The 16,710-nt window shown below is 41.7% G+C and overlaps 1 protein-coding gene across 1 annotated transcript in view; it reads left to right on the top strand.

Moving 5' to 3' along the window:
- PTPRG (protein tyrosine phosphatase receptor type G) overlaps positions 1-16,710 on the top strand; it is a 387,945-nt gene that overhangs the window by 339,921 nt on the left and 31,314 nt on the right. The window contains exon 14 of the mRNA XM_062500771.1: positions 9,803-9,894. Coding sequence (XP_062356755.1) covers positions 9,803-9,894 — 92 coding nt within the window. The remainder of the gene's footprint in view (positions 1-9,802; positions 9,895-16,710) is intronic.

Raw genomic sequence — 16,710 nt, 5'->3', positions numbered from 1 at the left:
AGACATTGTGGTAGCTTTTCTGATATGCCTCATACTTTGAATCCTTTTTGTGTAATAAATGTGTATTTCCTTGATACTAAACTTCAAAAAGTTTTGAATGGGTTATAGGCCTGAAACTTCCAAGATACCCTTTTCTTAATAAATGTTTAGAAAAGGGAACTCTTCCTCTCTTTATTTCATGCACTGTCAGGATCATGCTTCCAGTCCCCTCTGCCTCATGGTGTAGTGGATTCTACCTCTGTTACTTGCTTGTAATATTTATAGAATTTTTCTTGTGGCTTATTCGGTCTGTGGAAATGGTAGTTTAAAACACTTTGGTTTTGTTTCCTGTGCTTCTTTATTATGCCTGTGTATGCTTGTACTTGTTTGAAAGCAAACCAGTGAGAGATTCCAAGTAAGAGGTACAATTTCATAGGAAAATCAAAATAGAAGCAGAAAGCACTGGCCTAAACTGACAGAGTCAGGATACAACCTCACACCCTGTTGGTCAGGGTGGTGGTAGCAGTCCCACTAAATGGTGTCTGCAGTCCTGTTGGAGTGTTGGATGTGGTTCTGTTGAAGTGGTGATCCTGTGAAAGGGTCTGGTCTTCCTCTGAAGGTCCAGTGGTGGTTATGTTTTATCCTCTGTGAATCCAGTAGGTAGTCCTGCTCACGCTGCTCCAAAACCCAGATTATATCCAGGTAGGAATGCTTGGTTTCCCCCCCTGGGCGGAGCATTTTACAATGGATGATGTAATTTTTTGAGTCATTCAGTAAGGCCCATTGACAGAAGATATCCCCCTGAGGGAGTTATCATTGATGAGTCATGGAAGAAATAAAGAACACTGCCTCACCTGGTTTTAAGGCTTATGAAGAATACATGCTTTTGGTTACATCTTACATTGTAACATAAGACAATGCTTAATGCTACTGTCTGATTTTTTTGGTTTTAATAAGATTTTTTCTTATGTTGTTGTTGATGATGATGCTGTTTATTTTGTAGAAACATTCTCACAGAAAATACAGTAGTTTAAAGCAGATGCTACTGGAAGGGTCCTGCTGATGTGGGGACTTTTCATTGTGATACCTTAATTGATGTGGGTCTGTGGTGGCTACCAGGGAGCCCAGTGGGGATGTCCACACCACGCTGGCTGCCTGATTTAACCAGAAACCACTTCAGCAAATGCTGCTGTGCAGCCCAGCTCTGTTAGTGCACAGCTGTGCCCACAATAGGAAACCCAGCAGACAAGGAGTGCTGGAGCAGTCCAAGCTCTCAGTACCTGTGTGTCTCCCTGGCATCAGAGAGAGGTCCCTGGGTGTCACTCGGGTGTCTCTCCAGAGGGAGGTAGGGATGTATTCCTCATGCTGCAGCACAGTACACAGCATGGTAACTCTCAGTGGTCTGGTTCAGTGGTTGGCAGTGTATTGCCCCAGTGTTTGTGTTTCCTTGTCACATTTGTTAACCTCTGAATGCAAGAAACTCATTAAAGCAATTCCTCAGATGCACACTCCAGGCTTCCCCAGAGCTCTCGACTCAGGCTCTGATTAGCATCAGCGACTGCAAGAAGCAAATCTCCACATGAGTTGATTGATAGTGAGATTAATGATCCTCAAGATTTCTGTCCGGGTTTATTATTGGGAGGCTTACAAATCTTTGCTTTCACCGAGATGGGTGGGGAGGAAGGACCAGCTGGCTGCCACCCAGTCTGTCTATATTAGCATGAGGAGGTGATGGACACAGCCCTGTTAGAGCACCAGCACTAAGTAGTGTATTTTCAGTGCTCCTATTATCTACAAGGTACTAAATTATTTGCTCCTCTGCTTTGGTGCCAGCTGCTCTTTTCCTTTGTGCTGTGCTTCCAAAGGTGTAATGCTATTTCTAATTCTGTTTTAAACAGAGTTAACAGAGAGACCATGAAATTTTTAAAGTAGCTATTTGTTGTTGAAGTGGCCAGTGAAAAAAGCCCACCCTCCACTCAATGATTAAGAGAGAAGGGAAATAGTTGCTCTTTTAATATTTATCTTGGCCCCAGATAAGCTGAACATGAATTATGTCCAGCAGTATTGGGAATTCTTCCTAGTTCTCCCATGCAGCTTTAGTCCAGGTGCACATGGACACATGTGTTGAGAAAGATGAAGCTTCCCACTGAGTATTTCATTATATTTAACCAACTGGCATTTCTGCCTGAAGATGGGCAGGGACATCAAAACTGAAGAACAAGCTGTGCTTAAATTTTTACGAGACTTTTGTATTAGATTCCAGCCTGAACCTTGGGATACCTAAAATATCTGTCAATTGAATGTCCTGATGTCCCACTTGGAGGAAGAAAATAATATTTTTTGTAAAGGCAGTAGCAGAGCTCTTCTGTGTTGAGACTAATTAGGTGGGATTAATTAGGGACATTTATATGAATATTCCAAAGGGAGATTGCTGTCTCTCTGTTTCTGTTGTCCTCTCCTAGGCTGGATCATCTCTGGTTTGGTTCTTTTTTGTAACACTGTGTCCAATCCATAGGAATTACATTTTGCATTTAAAATCACCTGCATTTTAACATCCCAGTGTGGGACCCTGTTTTTATTCATCTGTTTCCTAAGATTCACCATCCCAAAAGGAAATCATGTCCTGAAATGATAATATCAAGTATATCAATTTTGAGATCTTGGTGATGCTACTGAAAACTCCTCTCTAGTAACAGGCAATCTTCACTGATTGCTGTGGCTCTTGTGATTATGGAACAGCCCTTCACTTGCTTAAATCCAGCTTTCTTTTGTGAGAAAGTTTTAAGGCTCCTTTTTAATATTACATGATGTTTTGAGCATTGAAAGCACACATTTTATAGGAAGTGCCTGAGGTATTATTTGATTGGAAAAGGCATGTCTTTGTTTTCGTCTGTAATTTTCTAGCCTTTGTTATGAATGTTGCATTACATAAATACTTGGGTCAGGGAGAAGAAAATTAATATGGTCAGGCTTTTCTTTGGTTTTTAACGCTGTGCCTAATTTTAAATCATTTTAAGATACCACCTAGAAGCATGGCTACCCTATTTTTGCCTGAAGACATTAAAGTTCTGAGTGGTAATGCATATAACCAGGGAGCTTGTTCTCTTGCAGTAGAAAATACTGATGAGTAAACCCATTCAGTCATCTGTAAAATTGCTGAGTGTATCCAAGGCAGCTGTTGTGAGTATTGATTAAAGCAGGAGCGGAAGGTTTGGTGCCTCTGGCGTGTCAGAGGTCACCAGGAGAGTAATTAGCTACCAAGTGTCACAGGACCAAGTGTCATCACAAATAAGGTTTCACCATTGCCTTCACTGTTCTCCAGGGACACCAGGATGATGGGACAAGGAAGCGTGGAAAATGTTTGTGCTGAGTTAAACTCAGACTTATCCACATGATTTGCAATTAAAGAGATTTCTAAGTGCATTTCTGCACTGGCCACCTGGGTGCTCTCTGGTCACGCAGCTGATGAAGGGGGAGGACACGAAGGCAGCCCATCTGGGGGGGTTGTCTTTTCTTAAGTGTTTAATTACTTGAATACCCTTCTAAAAATCATTATGTCTCACATAATGCCTGAGTTCAATACTGTATGTGATATAAATGGGTGTCTGGGCCTTGGTGCAGGATAGGATCTCAGAGGACTGGGAGAAGAGGATATTTAATTTTGTGGAGAGCTGTGTAGTCAGCTGGCAAATTTAGGCCATAAATATTAAATTAGCTGTCATTTTGTGTCAGAAATCTATAGTCTTGTTTGCAGATTAGTTTTCAACTGGACACTTTTACTACTGGTACATTCTTCAGCACAAATACTGTCTTGAAGTTTGGTCCACCTTCTTCTTTTTTCTTTCCATCTGCCATTTCCCAGCCTCTTTCCTATAAAACTACCGAATATTGTGGTTGGACAGGTGATTAGCATTTGGAGTCTTTTATGGATTTGTGTGGGTCAAGTCCCTAATTTGAAAAAGCACTTCTCCTTGCCCAGAGGAAGTCCCCTGAAAGAGAGAGTCTACTTTTTACTGTTCTGTCTAGGATAACGTGCCAAGGGCTTGGTATGCCATGCACTTCCAAAACCTACCCATTACCATCCAGTCCTCTCCAGGTACTATAATCTGTGTGATGCTTAACACTGCTCAAGTATATTTCGGGCAGAAACTGCTTTGTAGGGAGAAAGCAAATGGTCTTCAGGAGGGATCTGCTGGAAAATCAGCTTTACTGTAGGGAAATATTCCTCTTTTATCAGCTCTCCTTGATTCTCCTGGTTTTTATGCATTCCTGCTTTGTACATCCTCCAGCAGCTCCAGTTCAGTCAGCATTCAGTGCCTTACTGCTCCAGCATGGCACAGGTTCTTTTATAACTTGGCTTTTGAATTCTGGTCATTAAATATTAAGACCTGTAGGAAAATAACTGTAGAAAATTAGGGCAATATAAGCCATTTTCTGGCCAAAGATAGCAAATGCAGATGCCTCTCTGATAGAATGAATGTAATATCACTGCTCCATGCTGGTCACTTATTCATATTCATAAGATCGGCTCTTTTTTCATGTGGTTTTCTCTCCTCTTTTTCTTCTTAACGCTTGAGTCAGTTTTATTGCTCATAAAAATCAGTGACTGATGACCCCAGCTAGAGCAGTGCAGACTGCAGACAGCTGTTGTCCAGGCTCCCATCCACTGCTCTGCTGGTGACATGGTCATGATTTGCAGCGCTTCTGTTGTTCTGAAGTCTGTGCTCTTTTCTGAGGAGTCATTGCCAATTCTGACAGTGACAAATGCTTGCCAAGGAATAGTGAAGCTAGTTTAAAGTGCAGAGCCATGTGTTACTAGTACACTTGACTGCATACATACTGTGGTTTTGGTGCCAGCAGAAACCAATCTTAATTGTGTCTCCTGAAAAACATGCAAAACAGTTCAATGGGAATCTGAAGCAGCTTTTCTTCTATTGAAAGTGAGAATGAATGTACAGAGGTAGTGAAAGGGATCATTTCCTGTCTTTGCATCCTTGTTTAGGAGTTAGTTGCAGACACCCCCGTGATGGAGGAGCATGGGGAATGAATGCCTGTATCCAGGTTGCATTTGGTAAAGACTAAGCCATGTCCTGTGCAGCCTGGTTTAGAGGTCCCTTACAGATTCTAGTCTGACTCTTATTCCATCTTTCCTGTTCTTCCCACCAGCTAAAAATTGTGTGTAAAAGTAGGATGGCTTCAGGGGCTATTGGCCTCTTTGTTAACAAATATATATTCTGCAGGTTCAGGCTGTGGGAGGTTTTTTTCTGGAGGAAGGGTGCCTGAAGGACAAGATTTGCCCTGCTCTAGCAGTAGTGAATAGACCTGCAGGACCCTTTCAAACCATCTGCCCCTGAATTGATCATGCTTTAGCAGATAATGACCCAGGAAGAGAGCCTAGAGCTCCTAGATACTAGTACAGAAATAAAGTAATATAAATCTGGCTGGCCTTGAAGAGAGCATACGCATTGCTCCAGCCAATATCAACACCTGGAAGAAGGACAAGAGAACAAGGAACAATGAATGTGTTGGTTGCTTCAGCATGAGGCAGGGCATGGCTCTTGGGTGTCCCCAGGATGTGAAACATTCCCCTTTGGTTTTTCCTGTGTTCAGTCACTGCCCTGGTGGTTCCAGCCATCTACTGCGGGGGAAATTGCTTGTTCCTCACCATAATCCTGGCTCCTCCTCTCCCTGCCCTGACTGCTCCAGAGCTCACAGATCCCTCCTGCCATCACAGATCAGGGGATGCTGCCTGTGCTAGAGCCAGTACTGAGGAGTAAAGGCCAGGCAGTGCCATCAGAGCAATTCCCAGCACTCCCATTGTCCGTGGCCTAGCTGTGTTGTGTTTGCCTTGGAGGCAGTATTAACACTGAGGCAATCCCTTCTACACCAAAATAAAATGCGTCCATTCTTTCAGGCCATTATGTGAGCTAGTTCTCCCTCTTTTAGAGGAGTATAAAGGAGAAGCTGCTTGAGCTTTATTAACTAATAACCAAGGAAACCTGTTTGAAGTGTCAAAATCTCACAAGGCATCTCTTCTATGCCAAAGTTAATCTGGTATTTTGCTCAGCAGAGATGGAACAAGCATTTAACCCAGATAATCAGGAGCATCTTTTGGCATATTTTTTGTGCTTTCATCTTAGTAATAAGGTGATGCTGCTCTGGACTTTGCATCCTGATAGTTTGCTTTAGTAACTCACAGCCAGTATCTCTGCAAAAAGATTCTGGGCAGGGGGATGTTCTCCCTCACATTGTCTTTGCATTCCAGACCCTGCCCCTGCTGCTTCTCTGGGGAGATGCTAATCTTGCAGTGTTTTACTTCTGTATTTAGGTCCATATGTGACAACCGTGTGTCTGATCACCACAATCTCACACAGTTATTGTACCCCAGGGAAAGAGAGCCACAAAAACATATGGGGCTAGAGAAAATGGTGTGCTTCACTGCTCACAGGCATATTTCAGAGACAACAGACTCTTTGGTATTTCACAGAAAAGGTATGGCTCCCCAAAATATTTTAGAAGTGAATCAAGGTTGTGATTTTTTTTTCTCAACCAGTGCTGCAGAAATATAATAATTATTCTAAAATTAGTGTTTCAGTTGTTAAGATTTTAATAATCATTTATGCCATGACAAATCCCAATTGTGCATTCACTATGGACTGCTTCTATTAGAAAAAAGGCCAATTATTTTTTTCTGCTGATAGTGTTGTTTTCCTGAGCAAATGGGCACAGATATGCAAACACCTGCCCATGTATACACACTAGAGTTAAAAGTTACAGACTGGAGTGCTTATGTGAAAATAGGTGTAGATTCCCACCTTGTCTAGCCCTGCATCCACTCCCTTCTCTCCCCTCTCTTCCCTCTCCAGTGGCTCGAAACAAGCAATTTCCTGCTCTCATCCTTTTCTTTATCCAGCTTTCCCCATATACACAGTCAGATTTACTGCAGCCTCTTGTAGCCTTAGCAACTGCTGCCATTTAAGGTTTGTATCTGGAGGAAAAGGTGATGGGGAGGGGTAATGCCAAGGGATAGAAAGGAGCATCCTAAACTGGAGGAGGAGGCAGATACTGAATTGTCTGAAATACTTCTCAGTAGCACTGATGGCAGCTATCAGTATTTATTTCTGCAGACCAGACATGAGTTTCCAGAAGGCTCTACTTGGGCCCAGGTGTTTCCTTACTCAGGAAGAATGGACATTATCCAAATTGGAGTCATCTGCCTGGCAGTCCGAGATGTCTTCCCTTCTGGAGCTGCACAGAGGAAAGATGCCATAGTGGGAAATAGACCCAGTAAGCAGAACTTGCTGGAAAATTCATTCAGCAAATTTGTTAAACCTATGAAAGATCCTTTAAAAATCTGATACACAGGTGTCACCAGGACGGGGATGCAATGGCCTGTGCAGTAAACTCAGCTGTAGAGGCTACCCTTAGAATATTTACAGCTATTATGAACAAGTGGAGGAAAAAAAAAGTTTGAGAGACATCTTCACCTAACGTGCCAGTATCCAGTATTGTAAAGTAACAAAAGTGTTGGATTACATATGTACATAAGACAAAAGTGTTATGTTTGTGACTTGAGAAAACCTTTAGTCAAAGTCTAAGGTGTCTGCCCTTGCAAAACAGCTGTAGAAAGTCTTCCAGGACTAAAATGCAGAATTTTTAATTACGTTAATGGTTGTAGCAAACTTTGCTATGTGAAATATTAATTTAATATATCGTTAATCCAACACTGTGCTCAGCAGACTTGCACTGGGCTGGGTATTCAGCTATTGCCATCATGGGCCTTAAAATATTGCCCAGTGTGATAATCTGACACATTTACATGTTTCGAGGCTATTAAGAAAAAGCCACCTTATGACTGTGTATAAAAACCGTAATGCCAGCCTTTGAGAGCCTCTGAGAGTATAAAATAACAAATTAACAAAAAAAAAAGCTTTTCTTCAATATCATCAGCTTATAAAAATCCTTTAAATCCCTGCATAAAGGTCTGTCTTTTTATCAAACACCTTTTTAAGGCTTTCATTACCAGGAGAAGCCATTCAAGGATTTCCGTAGTATTGACTCAAGGGAAAAAGCCCCAAATACATCAAAATCAGGAACATTTTGCCTGTTTCATATTCATAGTTTCTTCTTTATATGTGACTGATTTATTCTGCTGTGTGCCCCCAGGGTGTGCATTGTCCAAAATAAAGGCTGCCAAAAAAAAAATGAGAACAGGGAGCAAGTGGTGAGGCGGGGGGGAGTTAAACCCATGTTTTTAAATGCTGTGAGACTATTGCACATCTTGCATCCTCATGTGTGAACTCACCTTATGGCGTTTCTTCACAGAAGTATACTCACTAAATGTATAACTTCAGCAGAATGCAAGCCATCATGCCTGAAAATAGAAAGCTGCTCCCAGACAGTGACTCCATGCTGTGAAATCCACTCTCTCCTGCTTCTGTATTGTCTTAAGTTGCACTTGTGCTGCCATAGCTTGTGCTTGAGTTACAAAGCACTGTGCCTGTGCACTAGAAAGTACAGATACATGGAAAGCTAGCAGCTGTGATAATTTTAGATCCTGGTTTCACCTAAGAGCGTGGTTTGGTTTTCAGTGACTTTTTTTCCTCCCTGGCATGTCTGGATGTTGGAAACAAAGGGAGCACAAATGACTTTGCTCTGACGATGGGCACTGCATGGAGAGAGTTGCAGAGCAGCAAACTGCAGGAACTGCAAGGCAGCAGCTTGGAAGCCACATGTGCAAATACGTTTGAGCAAGGGAACCTGCAACTTGGCAAAGCACAGTTCACCAGGCCCTCACAAACTTTGCCCAGGTGTTGAGGAGCAGTTGAAGGGCGACAGCAAGGGGGATCTTTCTGCACTGGGGAGCTATTGTTTAGTGCCTCGACAGATGAGAGCAGACCCTTCTCCTGCCACAATAGCTGCTCACACCAAGCAAGACTCATTAAATATTCAGTTCCAGCCTCAAGCAGCTCATTAAGTCAGCAATGAGCAGTGACGCTGGCGTTGGAAAACCCTGCCTCAGTTAACATCACCATGCAGAGTCTCCCCGGATCTCTTGATGTTATTCTGCTCAGTACCTTTTCTGTGATGACCAGCTTGTGCTCTCTGCTTTGCATTAAATACAGGTAAAAAGGAGCCAGGTGGATTTAAGTTCTGCTCTTCATTGTAGGCCTTTTTTAGAGAGGAGTCCTAGGGCCCAAGGGAAGTGTCAATTGGATTTTTGTATACCAGCATATGTATTAAGAGTTTACAGGACGAGGATGGGATGAAGGTTATATGGCATTAGTGTTAAAAAGCAAGCAAACAAAAAAATTTAATGTTTGAAGGAAAACTTTCATAGCAGAACACCATGATATGCAGCAATTACAGATGCTGTATTTACTGGTGGCTGTTACACAGCAGAAACTTTTACAGTAAGTGTATTTTCCCTGGAAAATGAGTGTCTTAGGTGGATTCAGGCTTGAATTGTATGCTGAATGTGTTTCTTGTGTGCAGAGTTCCTTTCTGAATGATGTATTTGAAACCTGTTTTGCAGCCACTAACTTTTATGGTTATAATTTCATATTCAGTAATACCTAGCAATAGTGTATAGAAGCATTTATGATGGGTGGATGTCAGATGTCAGTGAATTAGAGCACACCAGAATCTGGAATAAGGATTGTAATTGTAGAAAGCAAACATATGTTTTCATGTATCAATGTTTTAAAATTATAATGTCTGAAAGCATGGAACAGAAATGGAGGAACAGAACATGTGCAGAAGTTTTTTCACAGAGCAGTTTTTCACACCATGAATCTATTTATTTTTCTTTTGTCTTTAACAGAAAGTGTTTTCAGACTGCTCATTTCTATGTGGAGGACAGCAGTTCCCCCCGTGTGGTCCCCAATGAAAGTATTCCCATTATACCTATTCCAGGTAAGACTGGCTTAATCTCCTGTGTTTGTACTACTTGGAGTCTGGATTAATTACATGAAGAAGAGAAGGTTGTGCTTGTGATAAATCATGGGGTTTTGGTAGAAATTTGTTGTATTGGTGCTGCTTCATTTAATTTAATGTGCTTTGTAATGGGGCTCCGAGTGCCAATGCTGTATTTTTCTGTAGACACTTCTCCCACTCCGTTTTAATAGAAATTTCAGAATAACCTTTGCAAAATGTCAAAAACATGAGTAACAAGTCTTGAAAACACCGGGATATTGCATCCAGGCTGAAACCAGCTGCTCCATCAGGGCAGGTTGCAGAGGAGGGATATTCAGCTCCACTGCTCTCTCGAGACTGGGGGCCTTGCCCCCACTTTCACTGTGTGTAGAGGTGGAATCTGGGGCTCTCAGAAAGGACATTGAGACACAGGGATAAGCAAACAATCTCAAAGTAAAGTCCAAAGCCATCTGTTAATTCTGTATTAATAAAGTTGCCAAAGGTCAAATTCACCTCTCAGCTATACTGAGAGTGATGCTGGAAGGAGAGTATAGTGCTATTCTCTCTTCATGAGGCATTTCCCCTGGGAATTATAAAGTGCAGAATGCAGCTGCCTTTAAGCTGTGATGACAGAGAGCAGCTTGGTGTTACCGTGGCCTTTGCAGCCCCTGCCGTGTTTGATGGTGGTCAGTCTCACAGGCAGAATTAAGGTACCAAAAATGTTATATTCACCTCAGTCTGTCAAAGGCTTGTACTTGTTTCTTGAAGGTGTCTTAAGTTTCCTTGTCAGATTCTGTATTGGCATCATTGATCTGGGGTTCAATCTGTAGCTAATTAGGTTCATTTTACAAAAAAACATTCAGAGCCTTTTCTGAGATACTGAAGAAACTTGCTTCTTAGCAAAGTGGAAGTGACCAGTTATATTTTCCTTGATTTTATTCAGTAGACATGTGTGACTTATTTCTAGAAAGAATCTTTCAAAGTACCCATGGGAACTAGTTGAAAAGGTCAGCTATTACATTCCTGCAGAAAGCATTACGCAGTTTGCCTTGCAGTCTGATGCTGTAACACTGAAAATAAAGAAAATGTGCTATTGTCCCCTCTCCTTTCTGTTGGAGACTAAAATGCATGTCCTGGCCACCTCACGTCCTTAGCAAGAAGTCATCCTTCTCCTTTAGGGTAAAGGAAGTGACAGGTTTTAATCTTAGACCACCAGTGATCAGGTTTCATAGAGGTACTTAAATTAGTTTTCACAGAAGTACTTAAATAGCTGGAGAACTCCATTCCTCCTACTCTGGATCCAAGAGGAACAAATGCCTGTTGGGACTGCTTGTGGCAATCAGTTTCAATGGTCCCACCTTGCTGCTCTCACGTGGTTATCTCCTTGTGGGGAAGGGGAAGCTGGGCTAAGCTGGATTCTGGCACAGCATAAACCCAGGGGATTATGTCTACAAGGCACTGGGAGGATACAAATTCTCCCTTCAGACAGAACCTCTTTGGCCAATGTGTAGTATTTTTACTGTAATTGAGGCAATATTTTAATTAGATGAAAGAAACCAGCAGAAAGCTCCATCTTCTCATGCTGCAGTGTGTGTTGTTGAGACACTGGTTCTTCCCTGTTGCACGGAGATGTTTTGATGGTCAGTTCATTAAGACTGGAGTGCGTTCTTATGAATTGTAGTGTAGACTGAAGAAGTTCATTAAAACCATGCAGCTGGTACTGTCAGGGCTGCATGTGCACCAGTGCTTCTCCAGCAGCCATTCTGGCACATAGCAGAAAGTGACTGGGAACAGAACATTGTCCTTTGGGGACGTTCCCATGACTAGAGTAAGCCAGGTTGTGAGACCACAGCAGCTTTGTGAGGAACATGATGCTACTGTCACTGCAGTGCTCCCTGTAGTGTGCTCAGACTCAGTGATGCTGAGAAGAAGCTGCTCACCCCTGATAAGGGGCACTGCAGATTAAGGCATCCGCTGAGCAAATGCTGCAGTACACCTTGAGCAGCCTTGTAGTTAAAAATCTGTGAGGATTGCTGATGAGTCTTAAAGCACATCAAGGACTGGGCCTTAGAAAGAAGTTCAGTCTAGTTGGTTGTAAAAGTGAATCCAGCCTTTGAATTTCCAATCTAATGACCTCATTTTTGTGGATATAATGGACACAGAGAGACACCTGCATAAGGACATTCAAATGGAGGGGCCTTAATCTGAAGCTGAATCATGCCCAGAAAATCTTTAAAGAGACTGAACTGGTGAACTTGAAGATCTTGACACTGATATTAAAGCTATTTAGGCCACTAAAAGCCAAATCACCCTCTGTAAGTGCCTCACTCCGTGTCTATTACCTATTACCTATTACCTGTACCGGGATAATAGTTAATATATGGATACTTTCAGCCATGACGCTCATGTTAGTAGAGAAAAATTTCAGCTATGTTGGCTTTTTCCAAATATAGGAGATACTGTCTTGAAAGATCTTGAAGCTTTCTGAGGCATTTTCCTTGTTTGGAGATGTAGAAGTGAGCTGTTCTCCCCCTTATACCTGTTGCTAGATGAGTCTTCCCTGATGTCAGCTGCTGCTCCCACATAGACAGCCCACTGAAATGCCTTAAGAACATGAAATGACAAAATTCTCCTTTAAACTGATGGCAACTGATGAAATGATAAGCCTCTGAACTTTTCCTCTGGAAGCTGCCGCAGGGTGTGAGAAAGTCTTACTTGCCATGTTGATACTAGAAGCAAAAAGTAAGTGGCATTTTCACAGAAACAAGTTTTTTAAAGTAACCTTGTTAGACTGTGAAACCCCATCTTTACAAGAGGAATTTGACTAGATCCCTCTGGGACTGTGCCTCTACCTCCTACAGTTCAGTGGTCCAACTTCCACTCTTAGTTAAGAGCAAGCAGCCACACTGGTGACAATTCAGAGTAGCATGGCTGAAGATGTTCAGCAGGTTTGCCAAGACTCATCTCAGCACACAGTGAGCTTCTGGGCAGAGGGAACTGAGTGGGTCTGGGTTGGATGGTCCTGGCCCAGGTGTGGGGTGGCTCTGTCACGTGCCTGGGAGCCAGGCACAGCGAGGTGCTGACACAGCTCGAGGTTTCAGAAGAGCCCTGGTGTTTCTGTGTGCCCCTGCTCTGCTCTGTGACATGTTGGCACAATCAGAGGTTGCACTTGTGTTTATTTCTGCTCAATGTCCTTCTCTTGTTTATGCAAACCCTCTGTTTTCTCATGTCTATAACATCTAAATCAGACTGCCAGCTACCTGCTATAGGCACACAGTGCAACTTTTCAGGTGTGACATCTAAAAAATCTTCCTGCAGAGGAATCATTTTATCTGTTTTCTATTTCACTTCCCTTGGCTACATCCTTAATTATTGTGCAGGAGACCACATCACCCATAGGTGTGTGCCTATCTGTACAAATTCTCTCTGAGATCCAAATCATTATCATTACTCATAATTATCTGCACTGCTTGATCTAGAGAAACACAGGACAAAGGAGTTATCATTATCTGAGTCACCCACTGGATATTACATCTGAGTTAAGAATCTCAACTCATATAAGCCTTGCACCTAACAGTTATGCATCTGTAATCAGTGGCAGATTTCTGAAAACTCCCCTGCCATTCCACCCAACAAAATTATTTCTATTTTCTCTCTTTGTCTCCCCACTTAGGTAATTTTTGGCCACATGCACATCATCTTTGCCTGGATCTCTTCTCTAAAACATTTGTTTTTGGCAGGATCTTGCTCAGCAAAGCTGCTCCTGCTTCTGTTTGGTCTTTTCTATTGCTGGATCAGTATCTGACTGACTTTCTGGATCTTTCTGGACTTCATCCTTTACAGTAGAGTTGGGAAAGTAACAACAACAGCAGCATCACAGCTGCAGACCTCTGTGTTTAGCAGCCATGAAGCCAAAATGCATCCCTTGGCAGTTCTCCTTTCTTCTCCTAGCAAGACCTGTTCCTAAACAGCAGTGCAGAAGTGCAGCTCTGTGCAACTTAGATGATATCGTCATGAAGTGAATAAAAATTCCACTTCTAACCTCCTCCTCTCCTTTTTGTCAGAGTTTCCCTGCTCTTGGGTGGAGCATTGTTCAGGATCTTGCTGTGACTTTACTGGTTCCTTGCCCAACCCATGGGCACATGGATGCTGTGGCACTTAAGTCGGTAGGACTTGAGGTGGACAGAGGTATTGGAGGCTTGACCTGATGGGAAAGCTCAAAACTCTGTGCAGTTTTGACCACAGTCCAGAGAAGCACAGATCATAAAGAGCAAAACAGCTGGCCAATGCAGCTGATTAATTTACCATATTTTCCAGAAGTATTTCACATCTTATATTTTCAGTATAAGTAAAATTTCTCAGAGGTGATGCCAATCATTTCACCTGTGTCTAGACTACAAGACTTAAGAAACATTTCCCAGTTGTCAGATCACGGTATGTTCAGTTTTAGGTTCAAATGACAGTAAATTAATTTTTTAACTAGTCATAGAGTTCATTAATAATGTATTTTAAAAATCTAGTGGCAGAATCTGATGAAGAAACACTCATGTCTCTTCAAGAATGTCTCAGTATGGGTGTTCAAGTCCAGGAAGTAGAGGAATAGCAATAAAAAGGTGCTTTGGCCACCTCACACCTACCAAGGGGTGAAGACCAGGGCATCCATGACACTCTTTTCATTTCCCTCTGTCTCTTCATGGTTACAAGGAGTCCCATCATGAGTCTATCTTATTAATTCTTAGCTCTTCAATAACTTGAATAGTACCTTGAACCTTTCCTGACAAATGCCAGTGCTCAGACTCCATGTGTTATTTACAGGCTCAGCTGCTGTGTTCTGGTAGCATGCACCTTTTGACAAACTGTTTCTGTTAAGAGACAGTAATTAGTATGTCATTTGATGAGGAAACTGCAGGTTCCCAGCACAGGCTTGGTATTTTACTGTTTTCTGCTAAGGTGTGGCTGTCCCAAGTTGCATCCCCAGAGCTAAAGAGCAGAGCCCAGGATACATCTGTGGCCGTGACAATGACACAGTGAGCCTGGTGAGGAGCTGCACTAACTGCAGCCCAGGGCTTCTTTCTCAAGGGCATGAAGCTCTTCACTGAGCACAGAAGCAATGCTCTTCAGCTGTTTAAGACTTTATTTCTGCTCTCTGCTCCCTGTGGATTTATGTTTCAGCACCATATTGTGAATTGTACCTATCTTCAGCTTCAATTAAATTCATGAACACAATATGGCAAACACAGCGGTCCTCAGAAGCCCAGAACATATCAAGGTATTTTAGGGAACATCTAACTTCCTTTTACTCTGGTACCAACCCTGCTCCTGCAGTAGTACACTGCAGAATTTATGGTATGATATCTAGTTGTGGTTCTTCCAGCAGAAGCTTCAGGGGTTGGCTACAACACAAAAGAACACGTTTTTATCGTGGCCATGTGAAATGCAAGTAGATTCTTTTCTGAGAGCTGTTACACTGGGAGGCAGAGCCCTGGAGTTGGATCTTCATGTGCTCAAATGTAAAGCTTGTGGGTAATTTATGGCAGGACTGGGACCTGAGGATGGAAATGTGTGAGATTAAAACTGTGTTCCTTAGCTGGCAATACTAAATAAGATCATGTTTAATGTCTGGACTAAGGGAAAATTCACACTATTTCATTCTCTTGGACTGAAATTGGCTTTTTGCTTAAAGGGAAGAAGTGTATTGCTATTATATTTATAATTAATGATAACCTAATCTTTGTACAAGCAGATTTAAAGTGAGCTCTTATTTTGACATGTATAAAATTTTATCATTAACATCTTTATATTCCTGACTGACACATGGCTAATAGCGTTGTAGTAGATTAAGTCTTGAAGCAAGAGAGATGAATGTAGCTACAGAATTACACAGGTGGTTTTTCATATTCTGCTTTTTCATATGTCTTCCCTTTATCAGAAGCCTGCCCTTGTGTTCATTTGACTTGATTATAACAAATAGATAGCAATTATCTTGCTGAAAGTCCTCCTGTTTTTCTTTCAGTGTGCCCATCTTTCCAGGACTTTTGAATGTGTCTTTTGAATGTGTTCAAAGTGTTTTCCCTGCCTTTTCACTTTGAAAGGTGGTTTTTGTTAAAAATAGTACTTCATAAACACCATTACAAAAAAGTGAGCATTAGTGAGGAATAGTGCCCCCAGTACTCAACTCTTAATGATTTCTTATTCATCTTAATTCATTTTAATTTATAATTTGTCTTAATTATTGAGGTCAGTGACTTCAGGAGATCTTCAGCAGGTATTTTGATGTCCTAGAATGAAACCTATTTTATAGTCTTTATAGTATAGATATGACCTCCACAGGAGACAGACACCTTCTCAATACTAAGGCTTCTTAATGACTTTGTTTTATCATGAATTAATGTAGACTAATTTTATAAAAATAAAACTTATTATATTTCTAACAGTTTTTTTTTACAGCAAGTAAATTCAGTCAGAAAGATTAATTACTCCAGCTGAAGTACAATGGCTTCAGTTGCATTCTTATTTTAAACAGTTATTCAAGGAAAGCCAGTATTACTGCAGAATTAAAGGTTCTGACAATATAAATGTGCATAATTCAGCTGCATTAAATCTGAAATGGTTTGAAGAAGCTGGGCACCACCCTGTTTTACGTGTGGAATTACTCGTTTAGTCCAGTATTTGCATGACTTAGGGCAAGGACTGGCTATTTCTGTCTGCTCAGACATTTCAAACTCAATCTGTGCCAAAATTTGAGCATCATATAAAGTTTCAATCCCTTTTAAGTATGTGCACTTTGGACTGGATGCTCAGTCTGTAGGCTTATAT

Source organism: Cinclus cinclus, chromosome 12 (genome assembly GCF_963662255.1).
Source record: "Cinclus cinclus chromosome 12, bCinCin1.1, whole genome shotgun sequence".
In the NCBI taxonomy this organism is placed as follows: Eukaryota; Metazoa; Chordata; class Aves; order Passeriformes; family Cinclidae; genus Cinclus; species Cinclus cinclus.
This window is presented reverse-complemented; position numbering and strand designations above follow the sequence as displayed.